Source organism: Varanus komodoensis, unplaced genomic scaffold (assembly GCF_004798865.1).
Source record: "Varanus komodoensis strain SLA01 unplaced genomic scaffold, ASM479886v1 scaffold26, whole genome shotgun sequence".
NCBI classification, from domain to species: Eukaryota; Metazoa; Chordata; class Lepidosauria; order Squamata; family Varanidae; genus Varanus; species Varanus komodoensis.
The window spans coordinates 217,687-237,078 of NW_025335684.1; the positions used below are offsets into that span (position 1 = coordinate 217,687).

Genomic DNA, 19,392 nt, shown 5'->3' on the forward strand with positions numbered 1-19,392 from the left:
GTCGCGGGGCTTCGTCTGCAGGGCCAGCGCAGGCGCCCCACCCCACGCCCTTCCTTCGGGGCCCCCCGCCCATCGCCACGCTCGCCTGGGACTGCGGCGGCGCTGCCCGCCGCCTTCGCGGCTCCGGAGCGGCACGCAGGCGGCCGCGTCGCTCGCGAGAGCCGGGCGGCCCTGCTGGGGTTGGCCCGGCCCCCGGGGACGAGGCGCGAATCCAGCCCGCTTCGGGTCGACCCGCAGCCGCGGGGGAATGCAGGGCCCCCGGGCCGTCCTCTCCCCGGGGAGCCTGTCAGGGCAGCCAACGCGGTCCCGGGGAAGAACAGGAGAGCGGGGGAAGGCAGCGCCGGGCGGGTGGACGTTGCTGCGGGAGCTGGGAGCCCCCGTTGTGCGCGGGCCCAGCGCTTTGGCCAAGCTCTGCTAACGGCGACCTGCCCCTTTGCAGGGGATGCCAGGCCAGGCGAGGGTCCTGGGACCTAAGCCCCACTCGGGGCCAGCCGTGGGCCCCCCCTCTGCCTGGGGCCTTCGCCAAGGCGGCAGTCAGACTCGTGCTCCTCTTTTCAAACCGTGCAGCGGGGAAGGTGAGGTGGCCTCCACCCACGCCGGGGCAGAGGGCCGGGACGGGCTTGCTCCTGGTGGTGCCGTCAATTGCTCCACGGCCAGTTACTGCCCTGGGCCCTTCTTCCCTGGGAGAGGCTGCCCGTTTGAGTATCGCCACGGGGCCAGCACTGGTCCAGTGGGGCATTTTCCCGGGCGAGAGTGCAGAGCACTGCAGCAGGCTGAGCTGGTTTTCTTGGCACCGTGGTGGAAGGCTGTCTGTTCTGTTCCACCTTGGGCAGATGTGTAATATTTTGCACTCCTGTGCTTTTAGAGGTTTGTTTTGCATTCTGACCTGCCAAGGTTTATGGCTTGCCGTTCTTCCTGTTTTGGGTCATCTGCAGATCAGGGGAGCACCTTCCTCAAGCCCTCATCTGAGTGGGTCCAAGGAAAAGCCTTTGGTTAAGGTCCTGCAGAATAGCACTGCTGGCTCCTCCCAGCCTGATGCATAACATTTTGGGGCTGTGATTTTCCAACCAATTGCATATCCACCTTATGACACCACTGCCTGTCATGTGATATTTCATCAAATGCCTTATGTAAATCAAGAGATGTCACATCGAAACCTCAGAGAGGGCTCCTTCCTGCCCATGGCAGGCTTCGGCAGCGAGAGCCAAGCCCCTCGGAGCATGTGTGCCGTGGGTCAGGGATCTTCCCCCACACGGCCTGTGTGGATGGCCATGGCCAGGGGACCTTGCGCGCAAGCCTTGCTTTTCTCCTCTTCTGCATGCATCTTCCAACACTGAACCCCCGACCGACCGCACAGCGCTCTCCTGGGTTGGAGTGCCTGGGAGTACATGGTGGCGCCGGGCGGGGTGAAGTGGGCCTGTCGGGCTCAGGGTATCCGGGGCCACTTGCTCCGGTCACATGTGCAGCGGGTGGAAAACGGGGGCAGGTGAATTTGCCTTTGCGGGCCCCTGTGGGGTCTCTAGAAAGACGCCTTTCCGGTTTTCACTGGGCTGCAGGGCTTGGAGCAGGGCTAAAAACAAACTTTACCGTAAAAGAAGGCTTTTGCAGGTGGGGTAGGAAGTGGGAAGAGGGAATGCAAACATCTTTCTGCCAGAGGCTGTTGCCGCTGCTTTGCTGCGGCTTCTGGGGAGCACGAGTGGGCCGGAGGGTGCTGCTGCCTTCCTGCTTCAGCCGAGGCTCGGGCTGGTCCCTGCAGGAACTGGGATGCTGGCCAAGAGAAGATCCCACCCCTCCTCCGGCGGGCCTTCCGTGTGCTCCGCAAAGTCCCTCCTCCTCACAGCCCTGCAAAGCTCAGATCCTGTGAGATGCTCTTCTGAATGGAATGTGCGCTTGTGCCAAGAGGGCGTGCGTGCGTGCGTGCTGAGAGCCCTTTCCCTCAGGGGTGCCGGAGCCACGGGTGGTGGTCTCCGAAGAGCAGCGCAACCTGGGACTCGGCTGGGGGCAGAGCGGGGAGCGCTCTGGGGAGGAGGCTCTGCTCGTCCAGGCTGCAGAGGGGCGTGCTACCTGCGGGCAGCCTCCGACCCACTTTTTCTCCTCCAGCCTTTTGATGCCCTGCCCCAGAGGGAGGGCAGGCCTGTCGGCTGCATGACCGCAGTTGTGCCTGGTGATGGGAGCCTGCTTGGCTACTGCCTGTGGAGGCTGGGGCTGGCATGGACCCCCTCGTCCCCTGGTTGGCTTTTGCACCTTTTTCTTGTCTTTTAGGGGGGTTTCTTTTAAGGAAAGGGTTGTGTTTCTTAAGACTCTTGCCTCCTGCTGACTATTGTGTGGACATTGACTTGTTCTGTTTTAAGTAGGTTAATATTTTTACACGATGCTTTGTTCTGCTTCGTGGTCAAGGGTGCCAGTGCCCAGTCATGTGGCAAACAGGAACCCCTTTCCTTCCTTCCGGTTTTTGTCCCTCTGCTTGCACCCCTCCTCCTACAGGAAGGACCACAGATCCTCCAAAGGATGACAAAACCGGTTCTGAGGGTGGAATGCAGCTGGTGTGTGGGATGTGGGGCTCATGAGGTTGCTCCCGGGGGTCTGCAGGGGCCCTGCACGAACCCCACTGACTTCTCTTGCACCACTGGCCCTCCTGAGCCCGAACATCCATAAGTGGGAGCAGAACAGATCTCTTCCCTGGATATCTCATAACAAGGCTTCTTCCTTCACCCTCTGGCGCCCTTCTGCTCTGGCTCTGGAGACGGGTGTGCTTGCACTCACTGATCCCGTCCACCAGCAAAGAGTCCTCCTGCTGCTGCCTTGATGCGGGTGCTGTGGGGGCACCGTGTGAGGGGGAGCGGGCAGGGGGACCTGGGCAGCTCTGCCCGCAGGCGGAAGTCGGAGGATCCAAAGACCAGAGGAGCTGCACGCTGGCCAGCGTGTGTGTTGCCAGATGCCAAAGCTGGTGGGGAAAGGCTGCCTCAGATTTTCAGCCGGTGTCCTGCAGCCGGAAGACCCGCTGCCTCGAACGACAGCAGCCACTTGAGGCGGTTCTGGTGAGGCCACCATGGCCCGCCTGCTCCCGAGCTGCCTCACCCGGCCTCTAGGAAGGAGCCCTCAGCCTCTGGGAGGACTGTACCCCCAAGCATGCTCTTCTGGCCCTGGATAAAGGTGGGGGAAGTGTCTCCTCTCTGTCCGGCTGATCCTGCCCAGCCCCTGTGGGCAGCCGCTGCTCTGGCGGGAAGGGGCAACGGGAGCCCCTTTGCGCCTGGACCTCCAGTGCCACCACGCTCCCCATGCCTTGCGGCAGGTTCTTCCCTTGCTCCCATGTCTGGCTTGCTTCAAATACGAGGCTTGGCTGGTCACCTGCTTTTCTCTGTGGTGCAGCCTTTGCATCCTGCCTGGCCCTGGCCTCCAGGCCTCCTGAAGGCGCGTTCGAGAGGATCGTGGCCCCTATTCCATTGCAAACACTGCACCCTGAGTAGGGGAGCTCCTAGAGCAGATACGGACCAGGGTAGGCCTCATCCAGGCAGGTCTTCACACGATGACAGAGTGGAGGATCCTGTGCCCCCGCCTGGGGCTTTGCGCCCTTGTAGAGTGTGTGCGCTCAGCGCGCTGAACGGCGACGGAACTGGGCCAAGCAGCTGTGAGAAGTTCCTGGCCAGCGGAACACCCTCCCGGCAGGAAGGGGAATTCCAGCCGGACAGGAGCCCCTCACGCAAGTGGGGGAGGGGAGCGCCCTTCTCCCGGCTCGCTTCCCGTGCATCCTTGCCTTCCCAGCAGCCTGCGTGCTGGAGGGAGCGCGGCAAGCACGAGGGGGGTCCCGGGCCGCGTGCGTGCAGCGTGTGAGACTCGCCCAGCCGCGTTCCGCCGGCGTGTTCGATGCTTGCCTGGTTGCCTCTGCCCAACGCCTCTGTGGCGGTGGCGACTCCGGGGGCACTCCGGCCTCTCTGTGCTGTGGGGCACACGTGTCCTTGTGGAGCACGTGGTGCTCTGGCTGCCGTCGCCCTGCTGGGCCGGCACCGCGCAGGCTGCACGTGCTTGCCGCATTCTGTAATGCAGCTGGGATCCGTTGGCGGCGAGGGAGGACTGGGCCCTGGAGGCACACCAGCCCCTAAGCAAGGGGGCTGGGACGAGAGGGAGCTGGCCGCGTGCGCTGTGGCTCTCCTGGATGTGAGCGAGGAGCGCGTGACAACCGTGGGAAGTGGAAGAGGCGGGAAGCGATGGCCCGGCCACTCTGCTCCAGCTCCTCCGGGGCAGGTGAGGGCAGCAAGGCTGCAGGGCACCTGTTCTGGGCTGTTTCCTCCACCCGGGGGCCTACGATACCTGGCATCCGGGGGGCGGGGGAGTAAGCCAAAAGTTTGGTCGCCGGCAGCTCCAAACTAGGAGTGGGGGCCATGGATGAGTGCTCAGGAATGAGTGGCTTTGGTCACAGAGAAAGGCCTGAAGTTGGGCGACCGCAAAACGCTGCATAAGGAGCTGTGGCAGAGAAATGGATGTAGCAACACAAATTAGTGAGAAGCAAAATCCAAACTTCTGATTTGGACACCCAGAAAGCTTTAGTTGTTGGACTTTGCAGAAATGTATTGAATCCATCCAGGAAACATTCTTTCCTAAAAATATGGCATGATTTTATTTTAGATATAAATCCAGAGTATACGCCGCAATACTGGTCAATGCCTTTCCGTAGATTATGGGAAAGAGGCTAAATGTCAAGTGTTTATATTAACCCTAACGACAACCTGAAGCTGCCATAAAGTGGAGAATGGAGCATCTTTCTGACAATAGATTTGCTTCCAGTGTTTGTTCTCTTGTCTTTGTATTTGGATCACAGAATCCTAGAATAGCAAAGGCGGAAGGGGCCAACCCCCTCCTCAGCGCAGGACCGCCAGTTTAACCACCCCTCACAGAAGACTGTTTAAGGTTTTCCTTAAGGAGAACACCCCGGATTGTGTCTGTGAGGAGAGGGAGTGGGGAAGGGGGCCACCTCCCTCCTGCACCGCTGGGGCATCTTCGCTCAGCAGCCTCCCCGTGGGGGACTGCTCTGTCTGGCATCCGCTGAGCTCTTCCCGCTGCCTCCGGACGGATCACTGGGAAGCTCTCGTGCAGATAACGGGGCAGGGGCTGGCTCGGGCAGTGCTCTCGGCCCCAGCCTGCCTGGGCCGGTTTTCCTCCCATGTCCGCAGGGTGGGCCCGTGGCCAGAGGCCACCCCCAGTGAGCAGGATGTTCCCCTTAGGGCCTTTCGGCTGCTTGGGCCTGTGCCGCCCCTCGTTCCTCCGGTCACCCGCTGGCTTCCCCCTCCACGCGATGGGGGTTTCCGCAGCAGGATGAAGGCGGCTTGGCACGGAGGCTGCAGGCCTTCCCAAGGAGGGGACGGGGGCAATGGCAGGTGGCCATTGGAGGCTGGGGCGGATGCCAGGATCCTGCCTTCCACAGGGACTTCCCTGCCCACGCTGGGCTCATTAACCCTTTGGCCCCCAGATCCTTGCCCATTTTGGTCAGAGGGCTCCTGGCAGCCTGGGGTCTGGGAGTGTCCTTTGCCACTCGGAAACAGGAAGAGGGACCCCAGGTGGTCCTTGTGATGGAGAGGCGGTGTGGCCCAGTACGGGAGGGTGCCCAGGGCAGCAGGCGGTGCTCAGCTGTGGCCCACCTCCCTTGTGTTGGGGCCGAGGGAGAGCCCCCTCCCCGAAAGACATGCTCTGAGTCACCCAGCAGGGGAGAGAATTCTGCGCCTGCTCAGGACCGGGACGTCCCCTGGAAGGCATTCTCAGCCCCTGAGCACATGTGCTTTTCGGGCAGGAGGGTTGGCCTCCCTGGGCCCCCAGCACTCTGCCCCTTGCCCCGTTGGCCACAAGACAGAGCACTGGCCCGCCCTCCCACGTCTGGGCCAAGCGGGGCATCCCGGCAGCTCTTGCTGTGGGCCGTCTGGGCCTCACCAGCTGCAGCCTTCCCACCTGCCTGCTCCTCCCCCAGGCCCGGCGGCGGCGGCGGCAGAGGGATGGCTGAGGCGCGCCGCAGCAGCAGCAGCAGCCTGCAGAGGAAGAAGCCGCCGTGGCTGAGGCTGGACATCCCGGTGCCCGGGCCAGTGGCCACAGCGGAGGAGCCAGCCTCTTTGGTGCAGGTACCCACGAGCAGGGGGCGGCCGGGCGCACTGGGGGCTGCGGGGGGAGGAGGCGCCTCTTGTGGGCCACCCCGAGGCACTGGGGACACTGCAAGTGACCGTGCCCAGACGTTCTGGGGATTTGCTGGGGATCCTGAGTGGGGGGAGGGGCCTGCAGGCCGCTTGGGGTGCAGAAGGTCTCCTGCGCAAGGGTCCAGCCCCATCCCGAGAAGAGCTGCCGCCGCCGGCCAGTGCAGTCAAGGACGGCCAGAGGCACCATCGCCCACCAGCCCTCCTAACGCTTCGTGAGGACTGGGGCTCCGGGGAGGCAGGCCTCTTCCCTGGCTGGCTGCTTTTGCTCGCCGGGCGCCCCCTTCCCAGCTGCCCGGGCTTTGACCGCCTCCTGCCCCCTCCCACAGCCCTCCAAGCGCCAGGCCTTCCTCAGGAGCGTCAGCATGCCCACGGAGAGCGCCTGCCTGCCCTCCCCTCACCACGAGGCGTGGCGACCCTTCCTCCAGCGGCAGCTCTCCATCACCCAGACCATCCGGAGGTGAGAGGACTGTCCACGGAAGGGAGGCTGCGGAGCTCCGCCGTGCCGGAGGAGGTGCTCCTGGTGCCCACTGGAGGGGTTTCAGCTTCCAGCGCCACCTGGCCACAGGCCCCTGACCTGCCCGTGGGAGTGGCCTCTGATGGCCTGTGGCAGCCCTCTGGGGGTGGGTCCCGAGGGAGGGCAATGGGGGGCAAGGGACGGTGTGGTGGCCTGTGGCACGGGAGCCGCTGCCTGACTGGCGGAGAGCCTGCTTCTGTGCCCCTCGGCGCGCCACAAGGCTCTGCTGCCCACCCCGTGGCCCCTGGGTTTGCGCATGGGGGTGGGCCTGGGGTGCCAGAAGGGCTCCCTTTTCCTTGCAAGCACCAGAGTGCCGTGGGACGTGGAACGAGTCTCAGCTCTCCAGTGGCTTCTCTGGGCCCCACGGTGACGCTGGGGGGTTTCAGAGATCTTGCAGAAAGTGTCCCTCCCTGTCGTGCCTGTTTTGTGCCGTGCTTCTGTGAACACTCAGTTCCTTTCTGTGAAAGTGCTGAGGCGCAGCAGCCCAAGGAAGAGCGAGCGCGGGACCGGAGCATCCCCACCGGTGCAATCGGGCTTCCAACCAGAGGCAGGATGTTCTGCTCCCCTCTCCAAAGGGGACCCCTCCGCGAGCGAGAGCTCCAGGCTTCCATGGCAGGGCTGGCGCCAAACTCCTTGGCTGCCCCAGACTCCCTGCACCGTTGGCCCCTGCTCTGCCCAGGAACCTTCTTGCTCGGGTGGTGACCCTCACCTGGTCGCCAGCCCCAGGGGACTTGGCCGCCTGGCCAGTCCTACACACTCTGCCAACCGGAGGCGCCCCACGCCTCCCTGGCCCAGCCTCCCTGGTCCGGCTGGGGGCCGCTGGCCCACTGGTGCGCACACCACGCTGTGGCCCCTGCCCCTCCTCACAGGGCCGCAAGGGCCCCTTCCCGCTAAAGCCCGCCAGAGGAGGAGGGGGACACATGAGAAGGGAGCCCCCACCGGCGGAGGCTGCTGCGGCAGCGGGGCCGCCCCCCTGGGGCCCCACCAGCCCCGGCCCGCTCAGCTCTCTCTTCTTTGCAGCAGGCAGGTGCGTTTTGAGCGGACGCAGACCCTGCCCGTCCGGGGGCACCAGGTGGGCAGGAGGCCTCTGAGAAAGCGCCAGTCCCTGCCCAGAGCTCTCCTCAGGTACCTGCAGTGCCGGTGTGACACCTTCCCGCATGTCCGTGGAGTGCATGCGCCCCGGGAGCGGCCCTGCCCGCCCCGCCCCGCCCCACCCACAGTGGGGCCTGGCTGCCACGGCTGCCCAGCACCCAAATCACACACGCGCTCCCCCCGGCCCCGCTGGGGCATCGCTGAGGCGGGCCTGGCACTCGGCCCAGACCGGGGCTCGCTCACAGCCGCTCTGCTGCAGCCTGCACTGCACCCCAGGACGGGGGCTTGGCGTGGTGCGCAGCTCGGTCCGGGAAGGGGCAGAGCGCGGGGCCCCGACTGCCCGTGCTGTGCATGCTCTTGGCCACCGGCCCGACTGGCCATGGAATGTTTGGTCCGCCCCGGTAGCCAGGATGCGCCTGGTCACTTGCAGCCCCCTTCCTGCCCTGCCGCAGTGGTGGGTCTGCGAGCCCCCCGCCCCTCCCAGGCCCATGAGGAGCTCCTGCTAATGAGGAACACGTGGGGACGCTCCCCACACCGGATGCCCGTGGTAAGAGGCGCCACCCTGCCGGCCGCTCCCACCTGGCTGGTGTGGCCAGGCCAGGTGGCACTCCTGGGCCCATGACAGTGGAGCTGCGAGGCTGAGGGCGCAGGAGGTGTGGCGACGGCCAGAGGCGGCTCCAACGGCTCTCAGCGCAGGCCCGCCTGCCGTGCTCGCCCTCTGCAGGGGCACCGCCGACTGGTTCGGCATCAGCAAGGAGAGCGACTCTGCGCAGAAGTGGCAGCGGAAGAGCCTGCGCCACTGCAGCCTGCGCTACGGGAAGCTGAAGCCCCAGGCCATGCGCGAGACGGATCTCCCGAGCCAGGACAACATCTCCCTGGCCAGCGCTGAGACACCGCCCCCACTCTATGTGCCCCCGTGCCAGCCGGGCATGCAGCGGGTTAGTGCGGGCCGTGGGCGCGGCAGCCCCCTCCCTGCCCCCGGGCCCCATGTGCCTGGCCCGGGGGCCGTGAAACTTTGGGGCGGGGAGCGGAGGGGGCCATCGTTCCGAGATACCTGCTCGCCCCAGCCTTGGGCCAGGGACCTGGGACCACTTCCCAAGGGTTGCTGGAGGAGGGGCGCTCAGAAGCCCCCTTTCTGCACTGTGGCAGATTTGGCCATGGCCTCTTGACCCTGGTCCCCCAAGGCTGAGGCCGGCCCCCTGCGGCACGTGGTCCTGCAAGGGGCTCCCTGACCCCCACTCTCCCGGCAGATCGTGGATCCCCTGGCCCGCGGTCGGGCCTTCCGCATGGCCGAGGAGGGGGACGGCTCCAGTGCACCCCGCACGCCCATCACTCCCGGCGCCACCTCGCTCTGCTCCTTCAGCAGCTCCCGGTCGGGCTTCAGCCGCTGGCCCCGGCGCCGTAAGAGGGAGTCGGTGGCCAAGATGAGCTTCCGGGCCGCGGCGGCGCTGGTGAAGGTAAAGGTGTGGGTGAGGCGGACTGGGGCCCGGCCGGAGCTCCGGGGCCTTCCAGCATGGCTGGTGGGGAACCCCTGGCCAGGGAGGGGCCGTTTGGCAGGGGCCGAGGGCCCAGCTGCCCTCAGGCTCGCCTGTGGGGGTGGCTGGCTTCTCTCTGTACAGAGGGGCTCCTGGGAGACCGGCGTGCAGCCGCTGTGTGGCCTGTGGTCCGGGCCGGTCGCCTGGGCCCTCCAGATGGTTTGGCCTGCAACTCCCGTCTTAACTCACTCGTGGCTCCTTTGTTGAAGGCCAATGGGAATCGTGGGCCAAAACATCTGGAGGGTGGCAGGCCGCCCAGCCCTGGTCAATGTTCTGGCACTCTGGGCGCTTTAAGCTGGAGCCCAGGTGCCGCATGGCGAAGCAGAGGGACCCCCTCCATGTGAGGCTCTTCTTTCCCAAAGAGCGATGGGATGGGAGGGCTGCCTTTGGACAGGGTTCGGAAGCCACAGGGCGTTCTGAATGCTGCCGTCGGGACCGTGGTGCGGCGGGGAGGGCGGCTCAGGCAGCCCCGGGGCCCCTGTGTTTCACATACTGGGCAGAGCTGTGGCAGCCCCGTTCTGGTCCGGGGAGACGGGCTTGCCCGAGCAGCCTCTGTCGTGGGGTGCTCGCCTGCCCTCTCCTGCCCCTTGAGGAGGGCTCCCTCTGCCCGCGGCTGGTCTGGTGGGTGCGGAGCAGGTCATGGCGCTGCTCCTGGCCCACCCAGCGTCTCCCCTCCCTGGCAGGGCCGTTCCGTGAAGGAGGCTTCCCTGCGGCGGGCACGGCAGCGCAGCTTCACCCCGGCCAGCTTCCTGGAGGAGGACACCGTGGATTTCCCCGAGGAGCTGGACACGTCCTTCTTTGCGCGGGTAAGGGAGGAGGCGGCCATGGGGGGCGGGGAGAGCCTGCCGGGAGGCGGCGGCACGAGCCCTGGTGGCCAAGGGCCCTTCTTGGCCCCCCCTGAGCGGCCTCCCCCTGCTGTCCAGGAAGGGGCCCTGCACGAAGAACTCTCGACATTCCCTGATGAGGTCTTCGAGTCTCCCTCGGAAGCCGCCATCAGGGACATGGAAGTGAAGGCCCCACAGCCGCAGCCGGTCCTTGCAGGAGGGGCCTTGGACCGAAGCGAGCTGGAGAGGAGCCACCTGATGCTGTGAGTTGGCGGGGGGGCTGGGAGCAGCTGGCACCGAAAGGCCTCTTTGGCCAGCCGCCAGAGCCTCAGATTCCAAGGTCCCGCGTGCCGGACGCACTGCCCCGGCGGGCTTCTTGCCTCGGTTGGAAGCACCCGCCGGGACCCCACCCAGGAGTGGGCAGCGACCTCAGGGGCCTTGGTGGGGGCATCGCGGGGGGGAGTGCTTCCTTTGGGAGCCCCACATGCTGACCGGGCCACACCCTCCCAGCATGTGTGTGGGGATGAGGGGCAGCCACAGCTCTAGCTGCAGAGCCCACTGCGGCTGTGCTGGCACTGGCCGGCAGCAGAAGCCCTTGGACCGGGGTATTAGCAGCCCCATGTGGGGCGAACGGGGGTCCCGTGGCATGCAGAGCATGGGGACCACTTCCAGCCGGGCCCCAGCTCCCCCAGCCGCTCGCAGGCAGGGCTGAGCCCACCCCCTGCCGTTGCCTTGCAGCCCCCTGGAGCGCGGCTGGCGGAAGCAAAAGGAGGGGGTGGCGCCACAGCCCAGGGTGCGCCTGCGGCAGGAGGTGGTGAGCATGGGCCTGCAGCGGCGCGGCCAGCGCATCACCATGCCAGTGCGCAAGCTGTTCGCCAAGGAGAAGCGGCCCTACGGCCTGGGCATGGTGGGACGGCTGACCAACCGGACCTACCGGAAGCGCATCGACAGCTTCGTCAAGCAGCAGATCGAGGACATGGACGACCACCGGTGGGTGCTGCGGGAGGCGGGCCGGGCCGTCCTGTGGGCCGCGGCTGCGGCGGCACCGCTGGGCCAGTGCCCCACAGGCAGCCGCGGCCCTGCGCCATCTGCCTCTCCTCTCCCCGCAGCCCCTTCTTCACCTACTGGCTCACCTTCGTGCATTCGCTGATCACCATCCTGGCAGTTTCCATCTATGGCATCGCCCCAGTGGGGTTTTCGCAGCACGAGAAGGTGGATTCGGTGAGTGGGGTGGCGTGGCCACCGAGACCGCGAGGCCGGCTGCCTGCTCCACCGCCCCTCGCCAAGAAGCCCTTTCTGTGTTGGCAGGTCCTGCGAAACCGTGGGGTGTATGAGAACGTCAAGTATGCCCAGCAGGAGAACTTCTGGATCGGCCCCAGCTCGGTGAGGGCCTGCCTCAGGCCAGGGCGGCTGCACCGCGGGCGGGCTGTGGGGCTGCGTCCGGGCTGCGCGGTGGCCCGAGCGAGAAGCTGGGCGACACGGCAGCCACTGCCTCCCTCCTTCCAGGAAGCCCTCATCCACCTGGGCGCGAAGTTTGCCCCCTGCATGCGCCAGGACCAGCAGGTGCAGCACCTGATCGGCGCCGCCCGCGAGAAGGAGAAGCGCTCGGCCTGCTGTGTGCGCAACGACAAGTCAGGCTGCGTGCAGACGGCCGAGGAGGAGTGCTCGGTGAGTGCCTGCGTGCCTGGGGAGCCGGGCCCCTGGGGTCTCTGGGGTCTCATGGCGGAAGGGTCTGTGCCCCCGGCCCATCTCCCTCGCCCACTCGCGCTCCTGTCCTTTGCAGTCCACGCTGGCTGTGTGGGTGAAGTGGCCGGAGCACCCCAGCGCCCCCCTGCTGGCGGCAGACAAGCGTCAGTTTGGCTCTGTGTGTCATCAGGACCCCCGGTAGGTGCTGCGGGCTGGCAGCTCATCCCACCCCAGCCCGCCTCCAGCTTGCCTGGCCCAGGGGCGAGCGTGGCCCCGGCCCCAGGCATGGCCTCCCGTCGCCCAGCTTTGCTCTGACTGGCCAGCACGTGGCTGCGAGAGGAGGACTGCCTGGCCCACAGGGATGCCAGACGCTGCTGCCCCGCTCTGGCCCGGCTGGTCCACATGGACTGGCAGCAGCAGCTCTCCAAGGCTCGGGGGTGGGGGTGAGGGGCTGCATGCCAAAGAGGCCCCCTCACCAAACCCAGGCCCTTCCTGGAGGAACAGGGCGGGGCTCGGGCTGTCAGTGCAGCGCTTCAGCCGCTTGACCACTCTGGCAGGCCTCCTCAGAGCACTGCTGGACCCTTTCCCCCACAGGGTGTGTGAGCAGCCGGCCTCCATGGACCCCCACGAGTGGCCTGACGACATCACTAAGTGGCCCGTAAGTCTGGGCTGCAGGAGGCAGCCGGGGGACACGGAGGCCCTCAAGCGCCGGGGCATGCCTCGCGCTCCCCCTGCTGGGGGGCTCAAAAGCGGCTGCCCTCTGGATCAGAGAGGGTCCGGCTCGCCCGCCTGCCCCCCCCACGCCCACTGCTCTGAGCTGCCCCTTCCCGCCCAGATGGGGGCCCGACAGAATTGGGGCCCGCGCCTGCCGGGGCCCGCGCTTCCTCCCCAGGCAGCCTGGCGGCAGGGCTGGGGGCTCCGCCTCGCCCAGGTGGGTTGGGGGAGGCGAGGCGCCTCCCCTTGGCTCCAGCCTGCCTCTTTTCCAGATCTGCACCAAAAACAGCGCTGGGAACTACACCAACCACATGCACATGGACTGCGTGATCACGGGCCGCCCCTGCTGCGTCGGAACCAAGGGGAGGTAGGTGGGCCGCCAGGGGCCCAGCGCAGGGCCAGAGTGACTGGACCGGAGCCCCCGCCTGGCTCTCTGCTGGGGGCAGGCAGGCTGGCTCCCCCCCCCGAGCGTCGCGCCTTCGCTGTTCCCGCAAGCCCTTGCCGGTGCTCGGAGCGGTGGTGCGCTTCATGCCTGTCGGTCAGGCCTGGCCCCGCAGCCCCCTTTGCACCCCGTTATCCCGCCGGGTCCCCTCGCCGCTGGATGCTGCCCGACCCCCGTCCTCGCCCCCAGCGGCCCAGGTGCCCCGCCTGACCCCCCTGCTCTCTGGCTTCTCTCCCCCAGGTGTGAGATAACCTCGCGGGAATACTGCACCTTCATGCATGGCTATTTCCACGAGGAGGCCACCCTGTGCTCCCAGGTACCACGCGCTGCCTGCCCCGCGCAGGGCTGGGCTGCCTCCGGGGCCGCCAGTGCTGAGCCACTGCTCTGCCTCCCCAGGTGCACTGCATGGACGACGTCTGTGGCCTCCTGCCCTTCCTCAACCCCGAGGTCCCAGACCAGGTGTACCGCCTCTGGCTGTCGCTTTTCCTGCACGCGGGGTAAGGCTGGGCTGGGGCCCCAAGCGGGGAGCGGGCGAGGCCAGTGGGGGCCGCAACAGGCTCTGCGCCCAGGGCTGGGCCGTGGGTCACACCGGTGGAGGAGGAAGGGCCGGTGCTGGCTCCTCGTCGCTCAGCAGCCCCTTTCTGGCCGGGCAGGATCCTGCACTGCCTGGTCTCAGTGTGTTTCCAGATGACGATCCTGCGGGACCTGGAGAAGCTGGCTGGCTGGCACCGCATCGCCATCATCTACCTACTCAGCGGCATCACGGGCAACCTGGCCAGCGCCATCTTCCTGCCCTACCGGGCCGAGGTGGGTCTGGCAGGCGGCCTGGCACAGCAGGGGCCTGGGCAAGGCTGGCAGGGCTCCTTTTCCTATGGGGACAGTCCCACAGCAGACTGAGGCTCATGGCAGAATGACAGCGCCCCCATGGCGCATGTGGAAAGCCACGGGTGCCACCCCCAGACCCCTGCCTGAACCCTTGGAGAGCCGCCCGTTCCAGTGGAGGCAGGGCGGGCAGCGGCTGGCACGCACCCGCTTTGATGGAGCTCGGCTCCTGCCCCCTCCCGGGAGGCTGCCAGCACCGGCTCTCCCCCCTGGGCCCCCACTGCCGCCTAACCGGCGCCTTGCTTGCTGCCACCCAGGTCGGCCCCGCAGGGTCGCAGTTCGGCATCCTGGCCTGCCTCTTCGTGGAGCTCTTCCAGAGCTGGCAGATCCTGGCCCGGCCCTGGAGGGCCTTCCTGAAGCTGCTGGCCGTGGTGCTCTTCCTCTTCGCCTTTGGCCTCCTGCCCTGGATAGACAACTTTGCCCACATCTGCGGCTTCGTCAGCGGCCTCTTCCTGTCCTTTGCCTTCCTGCCCTACATCAGCTTCGGCCAGCGGGATCTATACCGGAAGCGCTGCCAGATTGTCCTCTCCCAGCTGGTCTTTGCCGGGCTGCTCTCGGGACTGGTTGTCCTGTTCTACTTCTACCCCTTCCGCTGCGCGTGGTGCGAATACCTCACCTGCCTGCCCTTCACAGACAAGTTCTGTGAGAAGTATGACTTGGATGCGCAGCTCCACTGAGCAGCCAAGGGCCACCCTCCGCAGGGGCCTGCCTCTGGCTGCCCCTGTGCTGCTTTACCCCATAGACCGGGACATTTCTGCAAACAGGAGGTCTGTCTGTGCCTTGTTCAATTTTACTGAACCTTTTCTGCTACTGCATTTTTATTACGCGAGTCTCAATACGATCTTTTTAACAGGAGCTGTTACGTGTTGCCCAGGTGGTGATTAAACACACAGGTAGCGTTTTAGCTACGTTTACAGAAAATCTCTGGGTCCTTCTGATTGTGCCGTTGCCAACCGGACCTCTTCCGCACAGGGCAGGATGGCCCGGTCCCCACCTCAAGGAGCCTCACACCCTCCCTTGGCCTCGCAGCTCCTGTGAAACTTGGGGTGAAGAAGGGGCCGGGCAGGACGGGGTACGGGCCTCCTGGGCTGAAACAGCCGCACTCTGCCAGGCTACCGTGTGCTGGGAATGGCTGCGGGACTGAGGCGGACCTGGAGTGGAGGCCGGGGCGTCGTAGAGATGAACCTGCAGCCCGGGGAGCTGGGCCTTCACGTGGGGCTGGAACACCTCCAGGCTCCCTGCTGCGGCCCACCCCCAACCCCTCAGCATCCCAGTGGATGCCTGGCCCTGGGAATGAGAGCAACTTCTCACCATCGCAGCACTTTATTGTGGAGGCCGGAGAGCAGGCTGCCTGGGGGACAGTTGCTTCCGAGGGACTGCTCCCCAGGGAGAGCTGCTGCTCCCCACACCATTCGTCCCTTCCAGCCACCCCACTTCCCCAGCCCCACAGAGTCTCTGTCAGGGCAGGGCGTGAGCGGTTCCAGGCCAGGCAAACAGCTATGCTTCCCTTTCCTTGCTCCTGCCCTGCGAGGGCCGCCGTGGCAGCCCTGATGATGCCCTGCAGGGCAAGGCTGTTGCGCTGCCTGCAACAGTGCGGGGCCTCCCAGGACGGTTTCTGCCCACTCAGCAACCCAGCCAGGCAAGGCTCTGCCAGCGTTGGGGCCCACCTGAAAGGAAAGGCAGACACAAGCCAGTCACACCCAGAGGCCTCAGGCTTCCAGCTTTTATTTGAATTGTGCCCCAGGATCATAGGACAGGAGAGCTGGAAGGGCTTACAAGACCATCGAGCCAAACTCCCTGCTCGGGCGGAAGATCCAGTCTTGACTGATACTCAAGCTTGCATTCAGAGCCTGTGCAAGGAAAAAGGCCTGGCTTTTGGAAGCCACCTCAGACAGACCCTGGAGGCTGCAAAGGGCGCCTTGTGATGCTGCTACATCATCCAAGGTGAGTTCACTGCCAAACGGCACCCTTGCATGCTGCCCCAGCGCCTGGCGATTCTCTCTCAAGTCCAGGAGCAGTGTCTGGCTGCAGACGGACCATTTCATGCTGCCGGTTGCTGAGCAGAGAAAGCCCCAAATACCGGCTCAGTGTGCAGCCTCTGGCACCCGACTAAGCAGGTTCTCGCAAGACATCTCGCCTAGTTCAGCGTCGGTTTCTTAGCAACCTCAGGAAAGGGCTCAAAGCCTTGGATAGCCCAGGATGCTGCACAGACGACGCAGTCTGGGGAAGACGCCCATGCCCTGCCTGAGCTCTATGCAGAGCCGAGAGTCACTGAGAAGCAGGCAAGCCCGAGAATGGGGCCGGTCAGCCGAAGACCCGGAAAGGAGGATGGGTATTTTGGCACTTGCCTGGCAGTTCATTTCCGGAGTTTCTTGATGAAGTTGACTTCGTCCCGGTTCCTGATGCCATACCTAAAAACAGCATCATGCACATCATTCTTACGCCAAGTGCAACTTCCAACCAGTTTCCACCTTGCAGCTGACTCGGCTCAGGGGCCAGGGCAAGCGGTGCCAGATCAGACAAAAGGCCTCTCCAGTCTGGCATGGCCTGCCAGGCGCCCCAACGCGAAGCCCATGGGCAGCAACAGAGCTCCGCGGCACCCTCCCACCCGCCGCCAAGCAGCGAATGCGCACCGGCACGTTGCAGCTGGTCCCGGAGGTGCCATGGTGCCACCCTGGCCTAGGCAGCCTTCATTCCCCATAACTTTGGTTGCCATCGTACAGCTTGTACCACTCGGGCGGATCCAGCCCCTTTCCGTATCGCCCCAGTCCCGGGCCTGCCTGCTGCTGGCTGCAGCCCTTGCTAAGCAGAGGCACTTTTTCACAACTCGGCTGCTTTTTCCTAGGAATGCTGGGAACTGCCGCAGCCTGCTTCAGGTCTGCAGCCTATCCAGGCAACAGCGACACTCTGGGGCTTAGGCCCCTCCCTAGCCACCCCTGAAGGGGTGCAGGGGTTAAGCCCGAGACCTTTCGCACGCTGGGTGAGGGATTTCTGAGCTATGGCACGTGTGTCGCAGGAGGGGTGTTAGCATCGCACGATCTCCTGGCCCCATCTTCTCCCAAGAGGCAGGCCGTGCTGTGCCAGTCCTGGGGGTGAGGGATCCCTTTCGCGGCTGTCGCATCTCTCCCTCCTTCCCCACAAATCCCCCAGCTGCACTGTCTCAGTGGCGCGGCCCCAAAGCCCCCCCCCGCCTCCTGGAAACTCACTCTCTGAGCTTCTTCCTGTCATCTGTCAGCTTCTCTGCCCCAAAGGTTAAGCTGTACGTCCGCCACACATACCTCCTGCGAGAAAAGAGTTTGGGGCTTAGAGAAAGAGCAGGAGCAGCAGCTGTGCGAAGCGGGGCACTTTCCACTGCGAGAGCCCTGTTCCTTCTGGCATGCATCCCTCTGCGGGGAGAGGGGGCTGGAGCGCCCTGCTGCCAGCACACGTGCAGGCTGCCCTCTTCCACTCACCAGCTTATGTGCTGGATGCCTCCTTCCCGTTCCTGCTTCAGCTGCACAAACCGCTGGATGGCTTTTTTCAAGTCCAAGACGCTGGCATTCTGCACCACCACCACGGCTGGGGAGGAACGGCAAGGCAGCGGCCATTACAGCCCACCCCACTTCCTTCTGCCTGCAGACACTGGCCTACTCTGTGGGGCACTGGGATTTCCATTTCTCCCCGGGGGGAGCAGCAGCACCGACTGAAGAGCGGCTGCCAGAAAGCTGTTCCTCCTCCGGAGCAGGAGATCCAGGGCCCTCTTCCAGCCTTGGCGGCGGCCAAAGGCCAGGAAGCTGCTGCCGGGGGATGCGGGGGGCAGGCGGACTCACGCATGGGGTCCTCGGGGGCGTCGGCCCTGCGCACGCGCACCGTCATGGCCTGGCCGTACTCGAGCGCCACCTGCGAGCCGATCTCCTCGGGAGTCACCTGCAAGAGGGCAGGGCGGAGGCAGCCGGAGGGCCGGTGAGTGGCAGGCGCCGCCCACGCCCCTCCCTCCTCGCGCACGCGCGCGGCCTACCTGGGCGGGGAGATCGCAGAGCAGCGGGTCCCTGACGAGGCGCGCCAGTCCGGCTTGCCACCGCGCCAGCACCTGCGCGTGCGCTGCTTCCGCCAGCTCCGCCTCGGCCGCCGCCATCGAGGCAGGGTGGGCCTTGCGCAGAGGGAAGCGGAACCGGCGGCGGCGGCGACGGACGGGCGGCGATGCTTCTCTTCTGCCCGGCCTGCGGGAACGTGCTGGTGGCCGAAGAGGGCGCGCGCTGCCACCGCTTCGCCTGCACCACGTGCCCCTACGTGCGCAACGTCACGCGCAAGGTAGGCGGCCGCGAGGGGAGGGTGGAGGCGAGCGTGACGCGAGGCGCAGGCGCGCTGACGGCCGAGCATGTCTCTCCGTTGCCAGGTGACGAGCCGGCGTTACCCGAAGCTGAAGGAGGTGGACGACGTGCTGGGCGGGGCCGCGGCCTGGGAGAACGTCGACTCCACCGCAGGTACGGCGCCGTGGCGTGCCGTGGCGGGGCGGGGCGGGGCGGGCGTGGGCCTGGGCGGCCGGCGGGACCGGGCGCCGCCGCTCACCGCGCTCTCCGCCGCTCCCTGCAGAGCCGTGCCCCAAGTGCGAGCACCCGCGCGCCTACTTCATGCAGCTGCAGACGCGCTCGGCCGACGAGCCCATGACCACCTTCTACAAGTGCTGCAGCGCCCGCTGCGGGCACCGGTGGCGGGACTGAGCCGCGGAGGCCCCGCGGGAGGACGGGCAGCGCAGCACCAGCCCCCGCGGCGGCGAAGGCCAAGGCTTCCGGCTTCGGACGATCCCCCTGCTCAGAGGTAGCTTCGCTGTCGGCCAGTCCAATAAAGATACTCGCACCGCACCCGCCTGTGAAGCAAGTCCGGGCGGGGGGGGGGCGGGGGGGGCGGCGTCCGGCGCAGCCGGGAAGGGCTTCAGTTGCTCCCGCCGTTACGGTGCACGCGCGCCCCTCACCTTCTCAGCACCTCGCCCGGGCCGCCCGGTGCCTTCGCGGCTGCAGCAGGCCACGGGGGGGTGGGGGTGGAGCGGGAGGGGGGAGGGCCTGCCGGGGGTGCGGGGGAGCCCGCTCCTCTGCCCGGAGAGCCAGCCGCGGCCCCGCGCCAGCGGGAAGCCAGGCTGCCCTCAGGCCCGAATATGCCTGCGCTCTCCGTGCCGCTCCGAGGGAGGCCGGCCTGCCAAGAGCGAAGGGCGCCCCTCTGGCAGCCCCGGAGCCCAGAGGGACTCCTCAAAAATAAAAATGGGCCGTGGCCGCAGGCCAGCTGTTCGGGGGCAGAGAAAGGATGGCTGGGCTGGGTGGCGGCAGCAGGTGTGCCAAAGGGAGGGCGGCATTTGGGGTGCAGGCCCTACCTTTGCTCTTGGCCACATGGCTCGTCACCCTCATCAGCATCTTCTGCGAAATGGGTGTTTGCTGCATGGGCAGGTTCTCCTACTTCCCCCAGTAGCCAGTTTCTGGCAGAATCCAAATGTGCTCACCATATATTTATGGACTCTGGAGTTGACCGAACTCTGCAGGCCAGAGGGTTCCCCTCC

General features: G+C 66.0%; 3 protein-coding genes across 8 annotated transcripts in view; 2 read left to right on the forward strand and 1 right to left on the reverse strand.

Moving 5' to 3' along the window:
• The window catches only part of RHBDF1 (rhomboid 5 homolog 1), a 20,595-nt gene extending 5,809 nt beyond the window's left edge, over nt 1-14,786 (forward strand). The window contains exons 3-20 of one of the 3 annotated variants that reach the window (XM_044433368.1): nt 5,957-6,104; nt 6,503-6,633; nt 7,711-7,815; nt 8,507-8,720; nt 9,033-9,239; nt 10,001-10,123; nt 10,241-10,404; nt 10,880-11,131; nt 11,251-11,362; nt 11,450-11,524; nt 11,648-11,809; nt 11,925-12,025; nt 12,422-12,485; nt 12,814-12,908; nt 13,224-13,299; nt 13,380-13,480; nt 13,637-13,790; nt 14,123-14,786. In XM_044433368.1, the coding sequence (XP_044289303.1) occupies nt 5,957-6,104; nt 6,503-6,633; nt 7,711-7,815; nt 8,507-8,720; nt 9,033-9,239; nt 10,001-10,123; nt 10,241-10,404; nt 10,880-11,131; nt 11,251-11,362; nt 11,450-11,524; nt 11,648-11,809; nt 11,925-12,025; nt 12,422-12,485; nt 12,814-12,908; nt 13,224-13,299; nt 13,380-13,480; nt 13,637-13,790; nt 14,123-14,542 (2,704 nt within the window). In that variant the 3' untranslated portion in view covers nt 14,543-14,786. The remainder of the gene's footprint in view (nt 1-5,956; nt 6,105-6,502; nt 6,634-7,710; nt 7,816-8,506; nt 8,721-9,032; nt 9,240-10,000; nt 10,124-10,240; nt 10,405-10,879; nt 11,132-11,250; nt 11,363-11,449; nt 11,525-11,647; nt 11,810-11,924; nt 12,026-12,421; nt 12,486-12,813; nt 12,909-13,223; nt 13,300-13,379; nt 13,481-13,636; nt 13,791-14,122) is intronic. The other 2 variants (XM_044433369.1, XM_044433370.1) reach the window with 2 other exon arrangements.
• A 386-nt stretch (nt 14,787-15,172) lies between these two features.
• Nucleotides 15,173-17,993, reverse strand: SNRNP25 (small nuclear ribonucleoprotein U11/U12 subunit 25). Of its 4 annotated transcripts, none has more exons than XM_044433408.1 (6): nt 17,863-17,993; nt 17,675-17,771; nt 17,318-17,423; nt 17,072-17,146; nt 16,214-16,276; nt 15,173-15,532 (listed from the first exon to the last, which is right to left on the reverse strand). In XM_044433408.1, the coding sequence occupies exons 1-5, from the start codon at nt 17,977-17,979 to the stop codon at nt 16,222-16,224; spliced, it is 450 nt and encodes a 149-aa protein (XP_044289343.1). In that variant the 5' UTR covers nt 17,980-17,993; the 3' UTR covers nt 15,173-15,532; nt 16,214-16,221. The 4 variants fall into 4 exon arrangements, with proteins under 4 accessions (XP_044289343.1, XP_044289346.1, XP_044289345.1 ...); XM_044433411.1 differs by lacking the exon at nt 15,173-15,532 and adding an exon at nt 15,575-15,715; XM_044433410.1 differs by lacking the exon at nt 15,173-15,532 and adding an exon at nt 15,575-15,921.
• Nucleotides 17,994-18,017: 24 nt separating this feature from the next.
• Nucleotides 18,018-18,706, forward strand: POLR3K (RNA polymerase III subunit K). The gene is made up of 3 exons (XM_044433414.1): nt 18,018-18,155; nt 18,241-18,328; nt 18,438-18,706. Exons 1-3 carry the CDS (start codon nt 18,045-18,047, stop codon nt 18,563-18,565), a joined length of 327 nt encoding a protein of 108 aa, XP_044289349.1. The 5' UTR covers nt 18,018-18,044; the 3' UTR covers nt 18,566-18,706.
• Nucleotides 18,707-19,392: the final 686 nt, after the last annotated feature.

Bases quoted from the DNA above. Each gene is read 5' to 3' on its own strand.
- SNRNP25 (XM_044433408.1), bottom strand. From the start codon at position 17,979: ATGGCGGCGGCCGAGGCGGAGCTGGCGGAAGCAGCGCACGCGCAGGTG. The intron at 17,424-17,674 runs GTGAGTCCGCCT...GTTCCTCCCCAG, and splicing joins CGCCCCCGAGGACCCCATGC to CCGTGGTGGTGGTGCAGAAT. The intron at 17,147-17,317 runs GTGAGTGGAAGA...CTTTTCTCGCAG, and splicing joins GGCATCCAGCACATAAGCTG to GAGGTATGTGTGGCGGACGT.
- POLR3K (XM_044433414.1), top strand. From the start codon at position 18,045: ATGCTTCTCTTCTGCCCGGCCTGCGGGAACGTGCTGGTGGCCGAAGAG. The intron at 18,156-18,240 runs GTAGGCGGCCGC...CTCCGTTGCCAG, and splicing joins TGCGCAACGTCACGCGCAAG to GTGACGAGCCGGCGTTACCC. The intron at 18,329-18,437 runs GTACGGCGCCGT...CGCTCCCTGCAG, and splicing joins GAACGTCGACTCCACCGCAG to AGCCGTGCCCCAAGTGCGAG.